The sequence below is a fragment of the Cololabis saira genome, chromosome 20 (genome assembly GCF_033807715.1).
Source record: "Cololabis saira isolate AMF1-May2022 chromosome 20, fColSai1.1, whole genome shotgun sequence".
NCBI lineage: Eukaryota > Metazoa > Chordata > Actinopteri > Beloniformes > Belonidae > Cololabis > Cololabis saira.
The window spans coordinates 19,849,280-19,867,162 of NC_084606.1; the positions used below are offsets into that span (position 1 = coordinate 19,849,280).

General features: G+C 38.8%; 2 protein-coding genes across 2 annotated transcripts; both read right to left on the reverse strand.

Annotated features, from left to right (window-relative positions):
- Positions 1 to 81: 81 nt before the first annotated feature.
- Positions 82 to 7,614, reverse strand: zgc:101810 (uncharacterized protein LOC493612 homolog). The gene is made up of 9 exons (XM_061710479.1): positions 7,450 to 7,614; positions 6,379 to 6,489; positions 5,556 to 5,714; positions 5,007 to 5,136; positions 3,882 to 4,018; positions 3,616 to 3,765; positions 2,087 to 2,232; positions 1,875 to 2,007; positions 82 to 741 (listed from the first exon to the last, which is right to left on the reverse strand). Exons 1-9 carry the CDS (start codon positions 7,495 to 7,497, stop codon positions 571 to 573), a joined length of 1,185 nt encoding a protein of 394 aa, XP_061566463.1. The 5' UTR covers positions 7,498 to 7,614; the 3' UTR covers positions 82 to 570.
- Positions 7,615 to 9,540: 1,926 nt separating this feature from the next.
- Positions 9,541 to 13,682, reverse strand: six7 (SIX homeobox 7). Its single transcript, XM_061709705.1, has 3 exons — positions 13,078 to 13,682; positions 11,259 to 11,422; positions 9,541 to 11,105 (listed from the first exon to the last, which is right to left on the reverse strand). Exons 1-3 carry the CDS (start codon positions 13,483 to 13,485, stop codon positions 10,895 to 10,897), a joined length of 783 nt encoding a protein of 260 aa, XP_061565689.1. The 5' UTR covers positions 13,486 to 13,682; the 3' UTR covers positions 9,541 to 10,894.
- Between the last annotated feature and the right edge of the window lie 4,201 nt (positions 13,683 to 17,883).

Consider the following 17,883-nt stretch of genomic DNA (forward strand, 5'->3'; position numbering starts at 1 on the left):
ACATTACTGTGTTTTGTCAGGTAAATGAGTATCGCAATAAAAGTTGCAATATCTGTTCACTTTATTGGTACATGTACTTTTGAACTGAACTGAAGCTAGAATCTGAACGTTGACGTCTGATGCTTTAACTATTCTCAACCACCTGATGGCGCCATTGTTTGAATTTCCAATTTAATTTCATCCCGGTTTATAATCTTTGCAATTTTGGCAGATTTCATAATGAGGGTTTTAGTGTGTTACACGTTCATTGGAAAAACTGTTGGGAAAAAGTCTGTTTTAATATATTTCAAGAAAATGTTGTACACAAGACAAAAGAAGTAACATCTAGATTTAGTTCCACATAAGACCAACTAACTCCTAAAATTCGCTTGAAAAGCAATTTTCAAGTCAGATAGTTGTAATTTATCTGAGATCTTTTTTTTTATTATTCAATTGATTGACAAAAACAAGTAGTTTTATCACAAGAAGGGATGAAGAAGAGCAGTAATTGGAGTACAAAATAAGGCTACGAGACTGGATGATTTGAAGTCATCACAAGGAAAGTTTTTCTGGTTTTCTATGTTTTTTGTTTCATCTGACTCCACCTCCCAGCTTCTGCAGCACAGCCAGGCCCTTCTCCTGGTATTCCTCTCTGCTCAGCCAGAAGGAGTCCTTGTCTTTCATTATGTTGGCCAGCACGGCTCCACCCAGAAACACCAGGTGTTTACGTCGGGGAGGGTCCTCGATCCGGATCTTGAACTTCTGCAACGGTAAGGTGTGGAGGGACGTGAGGTTATCAAAGCTGTAGCTGGTGAACAACCTGCTGTACCACATAAAACTGATGCAGGACAAAAACACCTTCATATATATATATATATATATATATATATATATATATATATATATATATATATATATATATATATATATATATATATACACAGGGCTGCACATAAGTGGGCCGCCGGAGCGCATGCGCCGTTACTAATTACCTTCCACACCTTAACTTTTACACCATAGGCCTATTCTAGTTGAATTATTGAAATAAATTAACTTTTACACCATATTCTAGTTGAATTATTGAAATAAATTAACTTTTACACCATATTCTAGTTGAATTATTGAAATAAGTTAACTTTTACACCATATTCTAGTTGAATTATTGAAATAAGTTGGCAAACCTAGGTGCAAAATATGCCCTGAGCATCCCAATCTGGCCAATAAAAACTGTAACTTACTTATACTGACTCTAAAGACTAACACGCACCATAATTTGTTAATTCATCTTTATAAGTGAATGAATATCGTTTTGCCTATAACTTATTCCTGCATCCCTCTTTTATCGATCCGGTGAGACAGGTCACCGCGTTTTTGGAGCCCCAAGTCACATATCCAGGGGCTCCGATGAGCACCAGACCAAAATAATTATGTGCAGCCCTGTATATATATATATATATATATATATATATATATATATATATATATATATATATATATATATATATATATATACTTTCAGTTATTGACAGTAAAATAATTGCAACTAAATACAGACTAGAGTAATATGGCCATTCAGAGATCAATGTAACCAGGTGACACGTATAAACCTTATAGCTTTCTAGCATTAAAATGAAATAACACGACACTGATCCTGAAAGTTCATATTTATAAATATATAAAAAAAGCTCAAGCCCTGCAATTTCTCTGTTTCTTACTTTTAAATCTTAAAATGTTTCTAATTTTAAACTAAAGAAAAGTGAGCAGGTGGTACGTGACATTCTTTTTTTGTTAATGTGTCCTCAAGAAACAATATTTACCATCTTTAAAGGGTTAGAGCTGTTTATGCGTTTTATATTCCAAAAGCCAAAAAAAAAATGAGGCAGAAATGTTCTTACTGAAAGTTTCTGTGTGTCTCCATCAAGCACTCTCTCCAGATAAAGCTGCTTGATCTCTCGCTCCAGCCTGGAGGGAAGGCCGGGGTACATGGTGGTCCCCCCTGACAGAACGATGTGCCTGTAGAAGTCGGCCCTGCACAGAAAAACACGGTGGAGAGAATCTTGAGTGGTTGCACAGCTTTTTTGGGGGAGAGCGGGGATCAAACACACACCTGAGATCTATGTCTGCAGCTTGGATGGTGTTGAAGAGCAGCTCTGCTACTCCTGCTCCCTCCACGTTGATGAGGTGAGGCTGGAAGAGCGCTTCAGGGGCGCCAAACCGCTCTCCGCCGACGTTCACCTGCCGGCCATCGGGAAGCTGCAAGAAAAACAGGAGGCAAGATTTCCAGGTTTTAGGAATAGCCTGGATTAGGGCTGGGCGATATATCGAGATTTTAATATATATCGATATATTTTCAAACGCGATATGGTACGAGACAATATCGTTTATATCGATTTAGATTTTTTTTTAATGATTTTGATATAGCTTATTTTGTGACAAATTGACTTGAATGTTTTATTTGAGATTTGCACAAATGTTTTGTTATTTGCACAACTGTCAACCTCAGTGGAAAAGTCTGCCTGTTACTGTGTACATTGTATTAATTGCACAGTGTATTTCAATTTAATTGTTATGCAGGAAAGGGATATTTGTTTTATTTTATTCAAGAAGCATTTTTATTCTATATGTGCAGGCAGTTTATTTTTATTTCATTTGTTTTATACATTTTGATATTGTGCAGACCTCTTTTAATAAAGGTACCTGTGTGACATTTGGCACGTATGTATTAAAACTGACTGTTTTTTTAAGGGTTTTCCTCAGAAAAAAATGAAGCTAACAGAGATGCTATGCTATAATGCTTTGGGGGAAACCCCAATTATGGCACAGAAAAAATATCGATATATATCGAGTATCGCCATTCAGCTAGAAAATATCGAGATATGACTTTTGGTCCATATCGCCCAGCCCTAGCCTGGATACATGAATGCTTTTCAGTCTGGTCAGACAGGTATTTTATTTTGTGAGAAGAAAAAACTCTATCTATACTTACAAATACTATAACTATTGTTTTCTCCCATCCTTTAGTTTCAAAAGCTGTCACAATTTCTTGAAGTCTTAGTGAAATATCTGTGAGATGCTTTGGTTTAAGTACCACAGTCAACATGTTTCATCTTGCTTTTGCAGCTCTGTCCTTAAACGCTGGGTTTAGCGGGGAACCTGCCAGTCAAACTGATTTCAGTCTGTGACGTCACAAAACCCAGCAAAGCACTGAATAACACATTTTCAGCATTATATTGTGTCTCATCAACTAAATATGTGTGTTTATTTGGGGTCTTCTGTGTCATATGTCTCCTCTAAAGCTTTCAGAAACTCTTTATTGGGATATTATGCAACCTTTAACTATGTCATATTTAATAATGAGGGTCCAACTGAAAAAATAGTATTCATTTCAAGGGCTAAGAGTTCATATGTTTTTTACTTCTTCCTACTCTTTTTTCGAGCATAACACATTTGCTATCATATTTATTAATTCTCATCTAATTTGTTTACGATGGCACATTTATTATTTAGTTATTATTATTGTTCTTGTTTTATGTTATTTATTTATCGTTCTGCTGTTTTATTTTTATTTTATTTTTTATTTTTTTTGAGCTTATGTTCGAAAATGAAAGATATCAAAGAAGTTATTCCTCGACATACCGTGTAGGACTCCACCAGGTAGGTGGTCTCTGTGGCCAAACGCTGCTCTTGCTCAATGTTGTATCCCACGTAGCAGAGCTTCTCCTTCAGCATCCGCACCGTCTCAAAGTCCGCTGTGTGATTGAAGGCGTAGCCGCGGAGCAGTAGGAGCTGATGGGAAGATAAAGGATGACTTAGAAACCCAAGATAGTTTTGACATTCACGCTTCTGGGGACATTTTGCTCATATTTCCAACATTTGGTACCAAAACAAAGATAGAAGTCAACCTTAATGAGGTAGCGTGTGATGTCACGTCCTGCGATGTCCAGCCTGCGTGTGAGATGGGGTAGAGAGAAGCCCTCGTACACTGGGCAGATGTGGGTGACGCCGTCGCCCGAGTCAAGTACCACACCGGTAAGCAAACCTGTAAGATAGTTTCCAATACTCAAGGGGTCTGACCATTAATCTGCAGAAAGTTGACAGAATCGCGTTCAGGTTTAGGGTTCAACTAGGGTTGCCACCCGTCCCGTAAAATACGGAATTGTCCTTTATTTGAGAAAAAAATGTTGCGTCCCGTATTGAACTAATACGGGACGCGATTTGTACCGTATTTTCATTAACTTTTACACCATATTCTAGTTGAATTATTGAAATAAATTAACCTTTACAGCAAATTCTAGTTGAATTATTGAAATAAGTAACTTTTACACCATATTCTAGTTGAATTATTGAAATAAATTAACTTTTACACCATATTCTAGTTGAATTATTGAAATAAATTAACTTTTACACCATATTCTAGTTGAATTATTGAAATAAATTAACTTTTACACCATATTCTAGTTGAATTATTGAAATAAGTTAACTTTTACACCATATTCTAGTTGAATTATTGAAATAAATTAACTTTTACACCATATTCTAGTTGAATTATTGAAATAAGTTAACTTTTACACCATATTCTAGTTGAATTATTGAAATAAATTAACTTTTACACCATATTCTAGTTGAATTATTGAAATAAATCAACTTTTACACCATATTCTAGTTGAATTATTGAAATAAATTAACTTTTACACCATATTCTTCACCTGTAGGCTATATTACATCTGGGCTGATGTGGACATACGTAGCATAGGAGGCTATTTCAGTTACTAGTATGGTTGTCTGTCTGTACAGTCATGCAAGTTCAATGCTATTAAAGCACTTTAAACTTTAAATCAAAGCATTTTGTTTTTTCATATAAAATAAACACATTTTTATTCAGTTTAGTTTAGGGGCTTTTTTTTTGGCTCCTGCGCTGCTGAAATCAGGGCGTCCCTTATTTCTATTTCTGAAAGGTGGCAACCCTAGGTTCAACGGTTGACCCTGCAACATGTGAATGTGGCAAGCGGGCAGGTGCGTCCTCTCACCCTGGGCGTACAGAGTGAGCACGGCCTGGATCGCCACGTAGATGCCGTGGAACTGGTACGTCTCAAACATGACCTCCGTGATCTTCTCTCGATTCTTGGAGGGGTTCATCGGCGGCTCCGTCAGCAAGATCTTCAAGAAGTAAAATATAAACAGAGCATGAGGTCCACTCACGGCATTTCAGATGGTTTTTATTTAATTTCAGGAGCATTCGTACATTATGATGAAGGTCGAGCTCTGCAAATGCCTTTCTGGTTTTCTGTTCTCTCATTTGCCGTCTTCAAAAATAGCATTCTGTACTACTACAGCATAATGATTTTAGTACAAAATGTAGTACAAAGAATACAATGCTTGAAGCTCTTACAGACTTAATAACCGTGACTGTTGTACCAATCACATACTGCTTACAGCATCACATGTGCAGTCTGCAGTATTTGTGTTATATTTATTCAGACACTCAATGTTAAACTTTCTTAGTGGGTATCAGTAAAACTCTAAGACACCATTTGAAGTCTGTCTTTTCATGACCAAACTGCGCATCTCTTTTGAACCTTGCATTCTGACGTGTTGATGTCGAGACGGTCCGGGCCAAAGGTGTGGTCCCACAGGTGGAGCATGTCGTCCCAGCAGCGCACCATGCCGTTCTCCATGGGGTAGGACACCTCCAGCATGGAGCGACACTCGCTGGCCTCGTCTCCCACCATCAGGTCCTGGTGGAGGAGATCGGAGCCAGACCTTGAATGATTTGCAGTGAAACCATAGTGTGTCTGCTACACAGCAACCTATTTTAGAGGATTTGATTGATATAATTCAATAATGTCCCTGAATGCATCTTCACCATAAAAAACTGAATTATCTTACTTCTTGATAATTAAATGAAGACGTTTGCAAACACAACAGGACTTCTAACCTGTGCTTTTCAGTTATTCGCTCGTATCCTTTCTGCACCTGCTCCATGAGATGCTTTTGTGCATCCCTCAGAGGTTAGGAGACCAGATGGTCCGAAGGTTTGGTACAACCTCAGTTTACATGACTTTATGAACTCAACTTGCAGGTAGCTAATAGGTGAGCAGCGCTAAAATACTATGAGTTTGAAGTAAATATGTGGAGAAGAAAAGATCAATCAGATGGTTAAGTAGATGAACAGCTCTTGCAGAAGTGCATGTGTACTGTAATATTTATTTCTGTTTTCTTTGAAAAGAATATAACTGCATGCGTGAATTTGCGTCTATGAAATTATAAAGAGTTGCTATTATATCTCTTTTTTTATCTCAATTCATTCTGTTGTCATTTGTTTATCTCGGCAAGACAAACTGCAGCCGTCAGATTCTATGTAATCAACATGGTTTTGTGTTTTACATGAATCAGTCTCACCTTTATCTCGATGTTTCCCACTTTGACGCTTGATCGAATGATCGGCCGACCCACCATGGCAGGGAAGATGTGCTCAGGGAAGTTGGACCCAGCAAAGCCACATTTGACAAACTGTGCAGGGAAAAGAAACCTGAACGTGTCCATAAAGTTCTCTTTTTTTCCATGTTGACTGAAATCAAGTTTATTTTACTAGAACGTCCTTTTGTACAAATAAGCTGGTTCTAAGCTTTAACATGCACCCTCAAATCTGAATTATTATGATGCTTTAATCAGATTGTTTTAGGGGGTTCAAATTCATTACACTCGTAAAAGTATGACCGTGCAATAATACAAGACAATACAGTCCTTTTTGGAGGACATTTAGATAAACACAGTACTGCACAGCATGTAAAAGTCCATGGACTTGCTTATATATGGTGTTTCTGTCTGTAACAGCGACACCACCCACTTTACTGTCTCAACTTGTCTGTGCGACCGAACACACATTCCTTACCCTCAAGCAATGCAATACACTCCTATCATAGGAATAATAAAGAATAAATATAGAAATAAAACACAAACAATGTTGAAAGTTTAAGTAGGACTGCTGGCTGATATTTTTTTTACCCATAAAAGCAACATCTTGAATGCTATAATACAGTAATAAAGAACCACTTTTGACATTTCAGCACCTGAAATGTCTCTTCCTGCTTTTCCTCCAATCTGCACTCCGGTCAAACATCACAACCATTTATGGATGTGTGTAAAGACATGAATACAAGTCCTGACGAATGCAGAAACACGGCACACAGGTTCCCACCGTGAACTTCTTCATAAGTTTTGCAGCAGTCAGTATAGATATGACTATGTCAGTTTTTGAAAAATCCCTTTAAAAGAAAAGAAAACACACCTGTTGCAGGTGGGCATTTAAATGTCATAAACTGATAACGTGCACTGTGATCCACTGAAGATAAGTCTTCATGGTGAGTAACAATGAATAAGTAGAAAGATGTTGCTTGATGTCATTATAATGGGCTGCTGCTTGCAGCCAACTGCAACAACAAGCAACTATAAGGTGTAATATTGACTTACCCCCGTCCCATTGTCACAGACCACCACTTTCCTCCCCTGGCTGTCCATGTTTTAAAATATGCTCAGAAATACTCCCACCTGTTCAAACAGGACTCTTACTAGCAGTTAAAAAGGTTAGAGGGAACATAAAGCTGACAGGTAAGTTGAAGTCCTCTTGCTGTGCCTTCACCTGTGGGCGGAGCTTCTAAAGGTGATGACGCCCATTTTCATGGAGAGGAGGAAAGAGGCTCCTCCCCCTCTTTTTTTCACTCAATTTGAAGCTCAAACTTGCCCAAACTGAACATTATCAGTATCAATATCAGCTGATACAATATTTACGAACCTGGAGACATTACCATCTTTATCCAAGAACTTATGTGACCAACAGAGGAGGAATGACTTTGCTTTTTTAAGGATTGTATCCTTTTGTAACATTGCCTACCATTGCTATGGGCCATACGCTGCTACAACCGGAAATGGGGGGAAATACAGAACTTCTGGAGGCCAATCTTTGTTTCTCATGACCACAGACTGTTGAGAAGTTTGGATGTTTACAAACTTGTTAGAAGGTTAAGAAACTGATTTATTGGGCTAATTTAAAAACTTAATGGTTACTTTCAGGTATTATCTATTTTGTTCATGATTTTCACATTATATTTATACTTATAAATATGCTTAGTAATTACTTACTTAATAATAGATCACTGTGCAATAATAATAATAATAATAATAATGATAACCACAATCCTATGCTGTAACAATGCACCTTTAAACCATGTCTACCGCATACTGCTGCACCTTCCCTTTTTTTTTAAACTGTATATATGTTAATAAGAGCTGTCATTTGTCTATTTACTGTACAGTGAGCGAAACAACCGGAGTCAAATTGCCTGTCTTGTTTGACCTGACGTGGCCAAATAAACCTAATTCTGATTTGGATTCTGATTATCAATAGATAAGTCAAATATTTTAACTAGAATATGTTGGAATCATGTTTGAACCTTGGCCCCAAAAAATGTCCTCAAGTTAACAATGAAATAGTGCTTTTAGGTGAATGCATAGCCTATGTCTAATGATGTGCTTCTTTCCAGTGTTCAGCTGAACAGTCTACCGATTCAACTGTAAAGATGGTACAAAGACACTTTTCAAAAGGTTCGTAATAAGGTCTTTCAGATAAAATCAATAGCTAAAAGGAAGTATTGCTTAATCCATCTCAATTTTACTAAACAACTACAGATTTTTGCGAATTTGATTAATATCATTCTGAAAAATGTGAATACATCATTTTATAAATGCGCAATAACACATTCATTTTTACTGCATGAATCTGCAGAACTTCCTAACACTTTAATAATTAAATGAAGACGATGTTTGCAAACACGACAGGATTTCTTACCTGTGCTATTTAGTTTTGCACAAGCATCCTTTCTGCACCTGCTCCATGAGATGCCTTTGTGCATCCCTGGCTTAGAGATTAGGAGACCAAGGTTTGGTACAACCTCAGATAACATGACTTTAAGAACGTACCTCACAGGTAGCTAATAGGTGAGCAGCTCTAAGATACTTTAATACTTATAAAGTGGAAGAAGTGAGAAGAAATAGATCAGTCGTTTAAGTAGATGAACAGATCTTGCAGAATTGCATCTGAAAATGTATTGACTTCACTTTTAAGGCATCAAAAAGATTTGAACAATTAACTGAAAATATTAGCTATTAATTCAAGCTTCAAATCTGCACTTTGATTGTGTGTTTATTTTATTTCAAATCTACTGAAAGGCAACCATAATAAAACTGTTAGATCCAGGATAAGTATTTTGACACTATACTAGTATATTATACAAGTCAACAAATTGTTAAAAAAAATGGTGGTTAAACAAACCATAACGGGTGTGCTTGAAATTTACAAGAATGATTTAATGAATTATCAAGCATCAACATAATTGTTTAATTGGAGGCTACATCTGGCAAATAAGGGATTTCTGATCTGAAAAAAGACATTTTCTATGAAAAGAAGACATGCTCCAAAAAAGATTATATAAGGTAATCCCTTCAATAATCATGTGAAAGGAGTAATTAATATTACTTTTGTTAGGGTTTTTTCTCCTTTTAAGAAAACCACTCCAAAAACAGCCCCTCTAGAAATAAGCCTTATAATCCATAACATTAGTCGGAATTATTTTAAGCAAACATATCGTTGCCAATGGTATAAGAAAACATTTCTTGACTAGATTTCATAAAATTAACACAATAGTCTTCTCATTTTCTGTAAACAAGGTTTTTGTTTCTTAGAAATACATTTTTTTGTAGTGCAGGGAATAATCAAGTAGACATTATCCTCGTTTAAAGCCACACATAATCAAAAAGAAATAACTTGATTTGCTTTGGATTTAAAGCACAGGACATTCATAACTTACAAATACAGTGAGTCAGAATAACTTTGGATAAAAATAAGTTCATTTATTTACATAAAACATTTACAAAATACACATTTTCACTGAAATGCAGAAATGTTACTTTTGAGAAATGATGGTTGTAAGGAAGACAGCAGACGGTAGGCCTTCAAGGGCATATCTGAGTGTACGTGTCCCTGATCTTACATGTAATAGGCACAAGCAGTTAAAAACTGATGAGGGCTCAACGGTCTTCCTGATCCGTCGGCCCCTGCAGGAATCAGAGCAGCTCGGGAGCTTTTCCAACAGCCCACCGTATTTCAGTCAGTAGAAACAACAGTATGAGCAGGTATGATGCGTGACCACAGAAAAAAAAAAAACAGTTTTGAACTTAGAGCAGCATTGTTAATCACGTGCAGTTAAATGTGTCTACACTCATTACTTATCGGTGGTGCATTGTGGTGATGGTCTTTAGTTCCGTGTAAGGCAGTGAAATGAGTTTAATGGGTTCATAACTTGTAACTCTTTTAACGCTCAGTAACAAAATACAGATAGTGATTTTGGTTTTTAAGGGCACACAGTTTGCACATTGCCCAGTTTTATGGGAATGAAAGGATTATTGCGCGTATCACCATGTTCACAGAAGCCTACTCAAGGCATTGCTTGTTGTGTTCTTGCAGATTTCACTAAAATGTATGACGTTTCCATGAAAACAAAAATTCATCAGTCAAAATAGTTCCTGAAATTAGTATAAAACCTTAAGATATTAATTCTGACATTAACTAAAAAAAACTGTTGCAATACTTCTATGAATATTTCAACAATATTCATAAATATACTGCTTAAAGGGTACCTGTGAATGTTGAAAGCATTCTACAGTGCTCGGCCGGGATCAGCAACAACCTAGTTCGTTGCGGCGCTTTTATAAGTGCATATCTTTACATCGTCTTCTGAGTGTCCCAACGACTGGCTTCAGCCTTTCCTGGTATCCACAGCCGTACCGAAAGTTCAAACATCTTTAATATACGACTGTGTCTGAGGGGAGGCGAGCGTTTCCGTGAAAGCAGCCCATCATCTCAAGGCTCGAACTCGCTGTCACTGCTGACGGAGATCTCGGGGGTGGAGGCTCCTGTTTCTATGCGGTCAGCCTCTGTGCTGCAGTCGCTGGCCTCTGGGCTGCCCAGGTGGCGAGGGGAGGTAGACAGCATGTGGGTGTGATGGTGGCGCTCCTGAAGGGAACCATCAATAGAGCCTTCGGAGGGCAAGAGGGAAGGGTCCTGCTGTAGTCTGGGTGGAGCAACAAAGGAGAGATATGGTAGCATGCATAATAGAGTTCAACACCGGCTGAATCTAACTTGAATAAAACAGGAAACCATGAGCCATCATCTCTTCATGGGATTACAAATAATAATAAATGTTTTTTTTTTAAAAGATGGATACCTGTTCTTTGCTGATGCAGCACGGTCTCTTTGGCGGCGGTTCTTGAACCAGTTGCCGACTTGTGTGGGTGTGAGCCCCGTGGCCTGGGCCAAGTGACGTTTCCTGGATGGGTTGGGGTACGGATCTTGGAGATACCACTCTCTCAACAAGCTGCGGGTTCTTTCCTGGAGCAGAATTATGAGACAATTTAGGCTTCACCTCTTCATCTTAATATTTCATATGCCAGCTCCTATTTTGTGAGTCAAGACATGTGAAGCACTTTGACATGAAGGTATCATATGGTGCCACAATAAAGTGTTTAGTGCTGTTTTAAATCGCAATAATCTCATCACTCTCTTATGATGCTCTGTATAATCATATTAGACTGGATTTATAAACAAATAAACACTGTCTACATTATAAGTATACATAGCAATGTATATCCACTAAATTGGATCATGTTAAGGGGCTTAATAGCCTGGTGGACAGGTCATCCCTCCTAAGGTTTGGAATTAAAGATTATACGATTATCAACAATACTTCAGACCACCACAAGGGGGACATTACTCACATAGAGTCAGACTCAACAGGTAAATGCACGCATGCATTTGAAAACCAGTTTCAACCCAAATCACAGGTAACTCATGAAATCGCTTTAGTATCTTTTGGTCAAAATGTGAACATAAAGACAATGCATTTTTAGTCTTAAAAGTCTTAATTTAACATTTCACAGCAGTATGCAAAAAATATAAGAGTATAGTGCTCTTAAAGATGTAATGCATTGACTATCAAATAAAAGTACAGAGAAAATCATGGTTGATTTACAATTTTAACACAGATTATAACAAAATAGGCAAAAACAGTTCAGTTCCAGCATCACTGAACAAGACAACAGTTAAAGGGGAAAAAACAACTGCCAGTTTTGACACGTTTGAGTCAGATAATCAAATCACATGTCATTGATTTTAATTTTAAATCTAATTTTAATTTTAAGTGATCTGTTTTTTTATTGGATCTGTTTTTATCTTTGTGTTGAATGCATGTATGAATGAATGCACTGATGCTGCTGCTGCTGTAACAGCTTAATTTCCTGCAAATGATTAATAAAGTATCTTATCTTATCTTATTTATCTTGTTTAACAGTATTTTGAAGCACTTATATCCTACAAAGAGTGGGCTTGCATGTCATCTTTGCTCTTTCAGGAGGACAACATGCTGAAAGCTGTTTAAAAGTGGCATAAGGTAGCAGGATCACCTTGGCTCTGCCCATTATCATCTTAAGAGCTCAAAGACCAGCCTAGTTGACACGGTAAGGTAAACATCAGTCAATCAATCAATCAATCAAATTTTATTTATATAGCACCTTTCATTCAGGTACATGAAATACAAGGTGCTTTGACATTTTGATTGAAAAATAAGCATAATAAACAAATAAATAAAAACTGGGAGACCAAAAAATAAAAACTGGGAGACCAATGCACCCTGACATACAATATAGAATATATAAAATTTATAAAAAGATAAAAGTTCAAGGATTAAGCCTAAAAAATAATCAGTCCACAACAATAAAAAATAATAATAATAAAACATTATAAGAGATAGATAAATAAATAAAATAGATACCTTTAAAAAATGTTAAACAGAATAAAACGATAAAATGTGATGCTACTTAAATGTAAACTTTTTCCTGCAGTGTCAGGTAAAAGTTTACATTTAAGGCAAGTAATGGCCAGCTTTTCCATGTTTAGGACTTCAATGTGCACGTTTCAAAAAATGTCACTGTTCCAGTAGAAGCAAATAAAGCCTGTGAGGTCCATTTCTGTGTGAGAGTTTTTTTTACCTTGAAGCAGTGCGTCTTCTGCTCGCCGTCCCAGATGGTGCGGGGCAGGGGGAACTTCTTGCGGATGCGGTACTTCTCCACGGGCCCCAGGGGCCTCCCCCGGAGCCTCTCCGCCTCCCGGTAGTGCGCGTCCAGCCACAGGTCCTGCAGCTTGGCGTGCGACTCGCGCGTAAACCTGTGGCTCTGCAGGATCTGGTACAGAGCCTCGAAGTTGCCCACGTGGAAGGCGACCAGCGCCCGGGCGCGCATCACCGACTCGTGCCGGTTGAGCGCCTCCCCGGCGGAGCCCGGCACCGCGGCCGGCAGGGACCACAGGAACCGGCCCAGGCGCTCGATGTCCCCGGTCTCCTCCAGGTTCTCGCACACTCGAGCCACCTGGTCCGGCGTGAACATCGGCAGCGGGAACATTGCTCTCCGTTTCCCCCCTGCAGGTTGGATTAAAAGGTGGAATAATAATAAGGGATGCGCTCCGTGCGCTCGCTGCGTTTATGGAGATGCCGCAAGTTTATTGACACTTGCAGCATCTATCTGCAGCCTCCTCCTCTTATGCAACTCTGTCTTTCTTGGTATTGGGGAAAATCCTTCAGGGAAGGTCCAACTTTAGAGGAGCACGCACAAATGAAGAAGGAGGACTAAGAGTCGCCAGTATTTATAGCTGGATACAATTAGCATCTCTGTGGTTGTTTTGAGAAGGATTATACATCCCGGCCATTAGCCTCTTAGTGGGGGGGTTGTGTGTACGGAGGTGCCTGGCTGATCAGCTTGTTTGGCTTAGCCTGAGGATACATACTGCCAGGATGACTGCAGTGAGCAAACAAGTGAGGATGGGGTTTTTTTTCTTTTCTTTTTTGAGGGGGGGTTGGATTGTGATGAGATGGAGATGGACCCCTTCATCAGGAGCAGATGGGTTATTAGGAAAATATTTGGACATAAAGACTGTAACACAAAAACAGCTCAATGTCTAAACCGGAGGCAACATGTTTAAGAAGAAAAACTTGGTTTCTCATGTGCTTTTATATGATTGGTTGAGAGCTTACTAAGTTGGCATTATTGTCATGAGAATTATGATCATATGCATCTCGACAGGTCTAAAGTAGATGTCGAGACTCATAGCTGTAACAATCCCCCACCACTTAATACCCATGTAATTAAAGCAGACATGGACTGCACATAGGCCTCCCATGCGACCTTTTGTCAGGACAAGACATAATGAAAACGCCCCCGGACATGGATGTACAGGCCAGAGCAAGTCAGGTCATGGAATTAATGATCTGCAACCCGGTTCAGTCCTTCTGATCTCAATAGCTCATTAATCAGTCTAAGGACAATTCTCTTATTAATCAGACTAAGCATCTGTCAGCATGTTAACAATTCATTTACTGTAAATAGCCCTAAGGGAGAAATTTAAATCTCCAAGTATTGGACTCTGTTGTAAAGCTAAGTTTATTCAACAATAGACGCCTCAGAGGTCATCTAAGTCCATGCCGTGATAATAGTTTTACATAAAGGTTGCAGTCAGGTGAAGAACCGTCTGGCTTAAAATAAGGTACAGCTGCTTAAAACCCTGTCTCCAAATCTGTCTCAAATATATGTTCCTGCAAAACAACAAGGGGGTGAGCTATAAACATTTGAATATAGCCTCTGACTACTTTAGCTGTAAAATGTAAAAGGTTACTTTTACATTAACTCAAAAGAGATTTTTGTGCATAATAGTTGTAAATAATAGTAGTAAATAATAGCCTTCACAATGAGAAAAAATAAACGTGGGAACATATACACACATACTGAATGCTGTATAAAATTAAAGTTAAATTACTGCTCAGCATGCAGGAAACTGATAAGGTTGTCAAATTACAAAAAATAGAATACAATTTTTTTAATCTAATTTGATATGTTAGGCTTTAAAGGGCTAAACATAAACAAGTTGTATTAGTTTGAAATCTTTAAACATAATAGCAACATAGTTTGTTAGTTTGTTTACTTTTTTGAATATATATATATATATATATATATATATATATATATAGACCAATCAATTTTTTGTGGATAAAATAATATGATCTTAGTACATTTTTAAAAAAAGTAAATGATCAAAAGTCAAGTTTGTTTTCTGTCAGATAGCGAGCCAACTAATCCCTTTGACAGCAGTGATGGTACCTGCAGTTCTGGTCAGTCGTATTTAGGGTATAGAGATATATTTAGGGTATATAATTACTTTGTAAGCAGCAGACAACCATTTGATACCTGTTAGATTGTAAATCTAGATTAGAGTGCGGGTGGCTTTGGTGGGCTCATAGACGCCGGGACAGCTGCGTCACGTATGTGTGCGTGTCCGTCGCACTCTCTGGGACGGAAGGGGAGAAAAGAGCTCAGTGAAGATCATGCTAATAGTTAATCTAACATTTCCAAGTTTTACACACTTTGCCCCGGCCCGTGCACACATGCACACATGCACACATTCACAAACACTTACCTTCATTACAAATGAAATCCCCTTAGCCAATCTCTTTAACACTTTTCAGAGCAGACTGAACCAAAATCTGCTTAGGCACACCCAAGACGGTGGAATAGGATGAATAATAAGATGTTGATGGGATGAGGGATGATGGATGTGTTGTAATTTTTTTTCTTTGATGGGTGGGGGGGGGCTTTATTTAGAAATGAAAAACATATCATTTGAATTAAAAGGGCTTCGTTCAATGTGTTTATGCGTTACATAAATTGGACTGAACCCCAGCGGGGACCCTTGTGATCATATGGTCCCCATATGCCCCCCCCCCCCCTAAATAGTGTTTATGCCAGTAACCGTCCGCGCAGCCAGCTTTTGTGATGGGATTTAGGTACACTATTGCATACGGGCAACTTGTATACCTGAGAAGGCAGTCAATGATATACTGTATGCACGTTTTGGAGTACTTCTTTTGAGACTTTTTGAGTGAAGCCCTTGCTTTCTTGAGCATCTCCAGCGCACAGTCTAAAGCCTGAATTATGGTTCCGCGTTAAATCAATGCAGAGCCTACGCCTTTGCCGTGACGCCGTCGTGAACTCTTCGGACTTCTCCATCACTCCATTTCGCCGCGGTGCAGTACCCCCCGAGAGCGCTAGTTGGTACTTTGTTTAGCTTCCGGTTTTTCCGGTCACAGTGAATCAAAGAGATAAGGACAACTATTGTGCAAAAAACCAAAACCACCCAAAAAAAAAAAATCACACACACACAAAGAAAAGAGCGCTGAAAGTTCACTACTGCTTCACGAACCGGAACTGGAAATGCGTTGCTACCAAGCAAACCAATCACAGCCTCGGTCTGTTGTCGCCTCGACGCGTAGTTCCATTTTTTGGGAGGTGCACGTCAGGCTACGGCGTAGGCTACGGCGTAGGCTACGGCGTAGGCTACGGCGTAGGCTACGGCGTAGGCTACGGCGTAGGCTACGGCGTAGGCTACGGCGTAGGCTACGGCGAGCCTCCCGCGTATCCGCATACCCTACGGCGATGGTTTAACGCAGAACCATAATTCAGGCTTTAGTGTTTATTACAGCATCACTGCGTAGGAAGAGTCAGTGTCATACAGGCCGGCCGGCGGTACAGACCTGTCTCCCAGTCAAACACTCGGCACATTATGAAAGAAACAATGTGAGGAATCGGCAGTCCTATATCTGAGTAACATTTTGCTTGTAACAATACGACCCTCTTGGTTCACAGAGTGATATGAAGCCTATTTTCCAAGGGTTTTCAGTACTTTAACACACAAGGTAAAAGCCATGTAATTGGACTATTGTTGCGTGGACAAGATGTCTGCATTTTTCCTTTTAGACACATTATTTCACTGACTGAAACAGTTGACTAACAATGTAGCTTTGGGTTAATTGGTACCATGTGAAGGGGCGAAACTGGACAGCTTTTTCTTCTTCTATATGACTTCATCAGTTACTTACAGGTTGGAAACAATGAAACACATGCAGAGCACCTTCAGACCACATCTATAGGCATGCTAATTCCATGTTGAGACATTTGGATTGGTACTATTGCACTGGGGTAACTTGCTTAAATGTATTTTAGGAGTTTTGGTTAGACTAATACAATAATTAGCTATTGTATCTATCAAAACTGGTGGCTCACCTGAAGGAAATGGGCACCCAAGGAAAACTTCAGATGTCAGATGGAGGAGAACCAAATGCAATACAGTCTCAATCCGTTAGCTGTGTTTTGAAAACACAGAAATGCTGCACTGACCAGCACAGGGAAACGTCAAAACCTCCAATATTCAGTATTCAGATGTCAAATGGCTTCTGTGGGAAATCGATTTATCTATAAAATACATTCCTTATTGCCACCAGAGGAATAATCAGTAGAATATATACATGTTTTCAGATTGTAAGTGTGATGCTAATGATAAACAAGCTTAAACATGTCAAGAGTGTAGGTGGATTCATTGAGTTAGGACTAATGTGAGGACATAGGATGCCATTTATAAATTAATTTATCATTCCATTGATCTGTAATGAAGAGCATGCTGGAACATGTGTTAAATTCATTACAAATTATAATCCAAAGCATACCCGACCCCAACCAGACACACACACACACATACAGCCGTCCTCATTGGCGGGTCTCCATTCGTGGTGGAACCCTACTTGGCATAATTAATCAGTAGCTTAAAATCACCCGATTAAATAAAATGACCTGTTGATTTCGCCAACAGGCAAGGCAGGGGGGCTCCATCTGTATGTATATGTGTGTGTGTGTGTGCATGTGTGTGTGTGTGTGTGTGTGGAATTGGGGGTATTACCATGCTGTATAAATCCACAC

What these genes read in the sequence shown, in the direction of transcription:
- six7 (XM_061709705.1), bottom strand. Translation starts at nt 13,485, where the DNA reads ATGTTCCCGCTGCCGATGTTCACGCCGGACCAGGTGGCTCGAGTGTGC. An exon ending in AGAAGACGCACTGCTTCAAG is followed by an intron (nt 11,423 to 13,077) that starts GTAAAAAAAACT and finishes ATTCTGCTCCAG; the next exon opens with GAAAGAACCCGCAGCTTGTT. An exon ending in GCTGCATCAGCAAAGAACAG is followed by an intron (nt 11,106 to 11,258) that starts GTATCCATCTTT and finishes TGCTCCACCCAG; the next exon opens with ACTACAGCAGGACCCTTCCC.
- zgc:101810 (XM_061710479.1), bottom strand. Translation starts at nt 7,497, where the DNA reads ATGGACAGCCAGGGGAGGAAAGTGGTGGTCTGTGACAATGGGACGGGG. An exon ending in TGGGAAACATCGAGATAAAG is followed by an intron (nt 5,715 to 6,378) that starts GTGAGACTGATT and finishes CTCCTCCACCAG; the next exon opens with GACCTGATGGTGGGAGACGA. An exon ending in GCTCACTCTGTACGCCCAGG is followed by an intron (nt 4,019 to 5,006) that starts GTGAGAGGACGC and finishes ACTATCTTACAG; the next exon opens with GTTTGCTTACCGGTGTGGTA.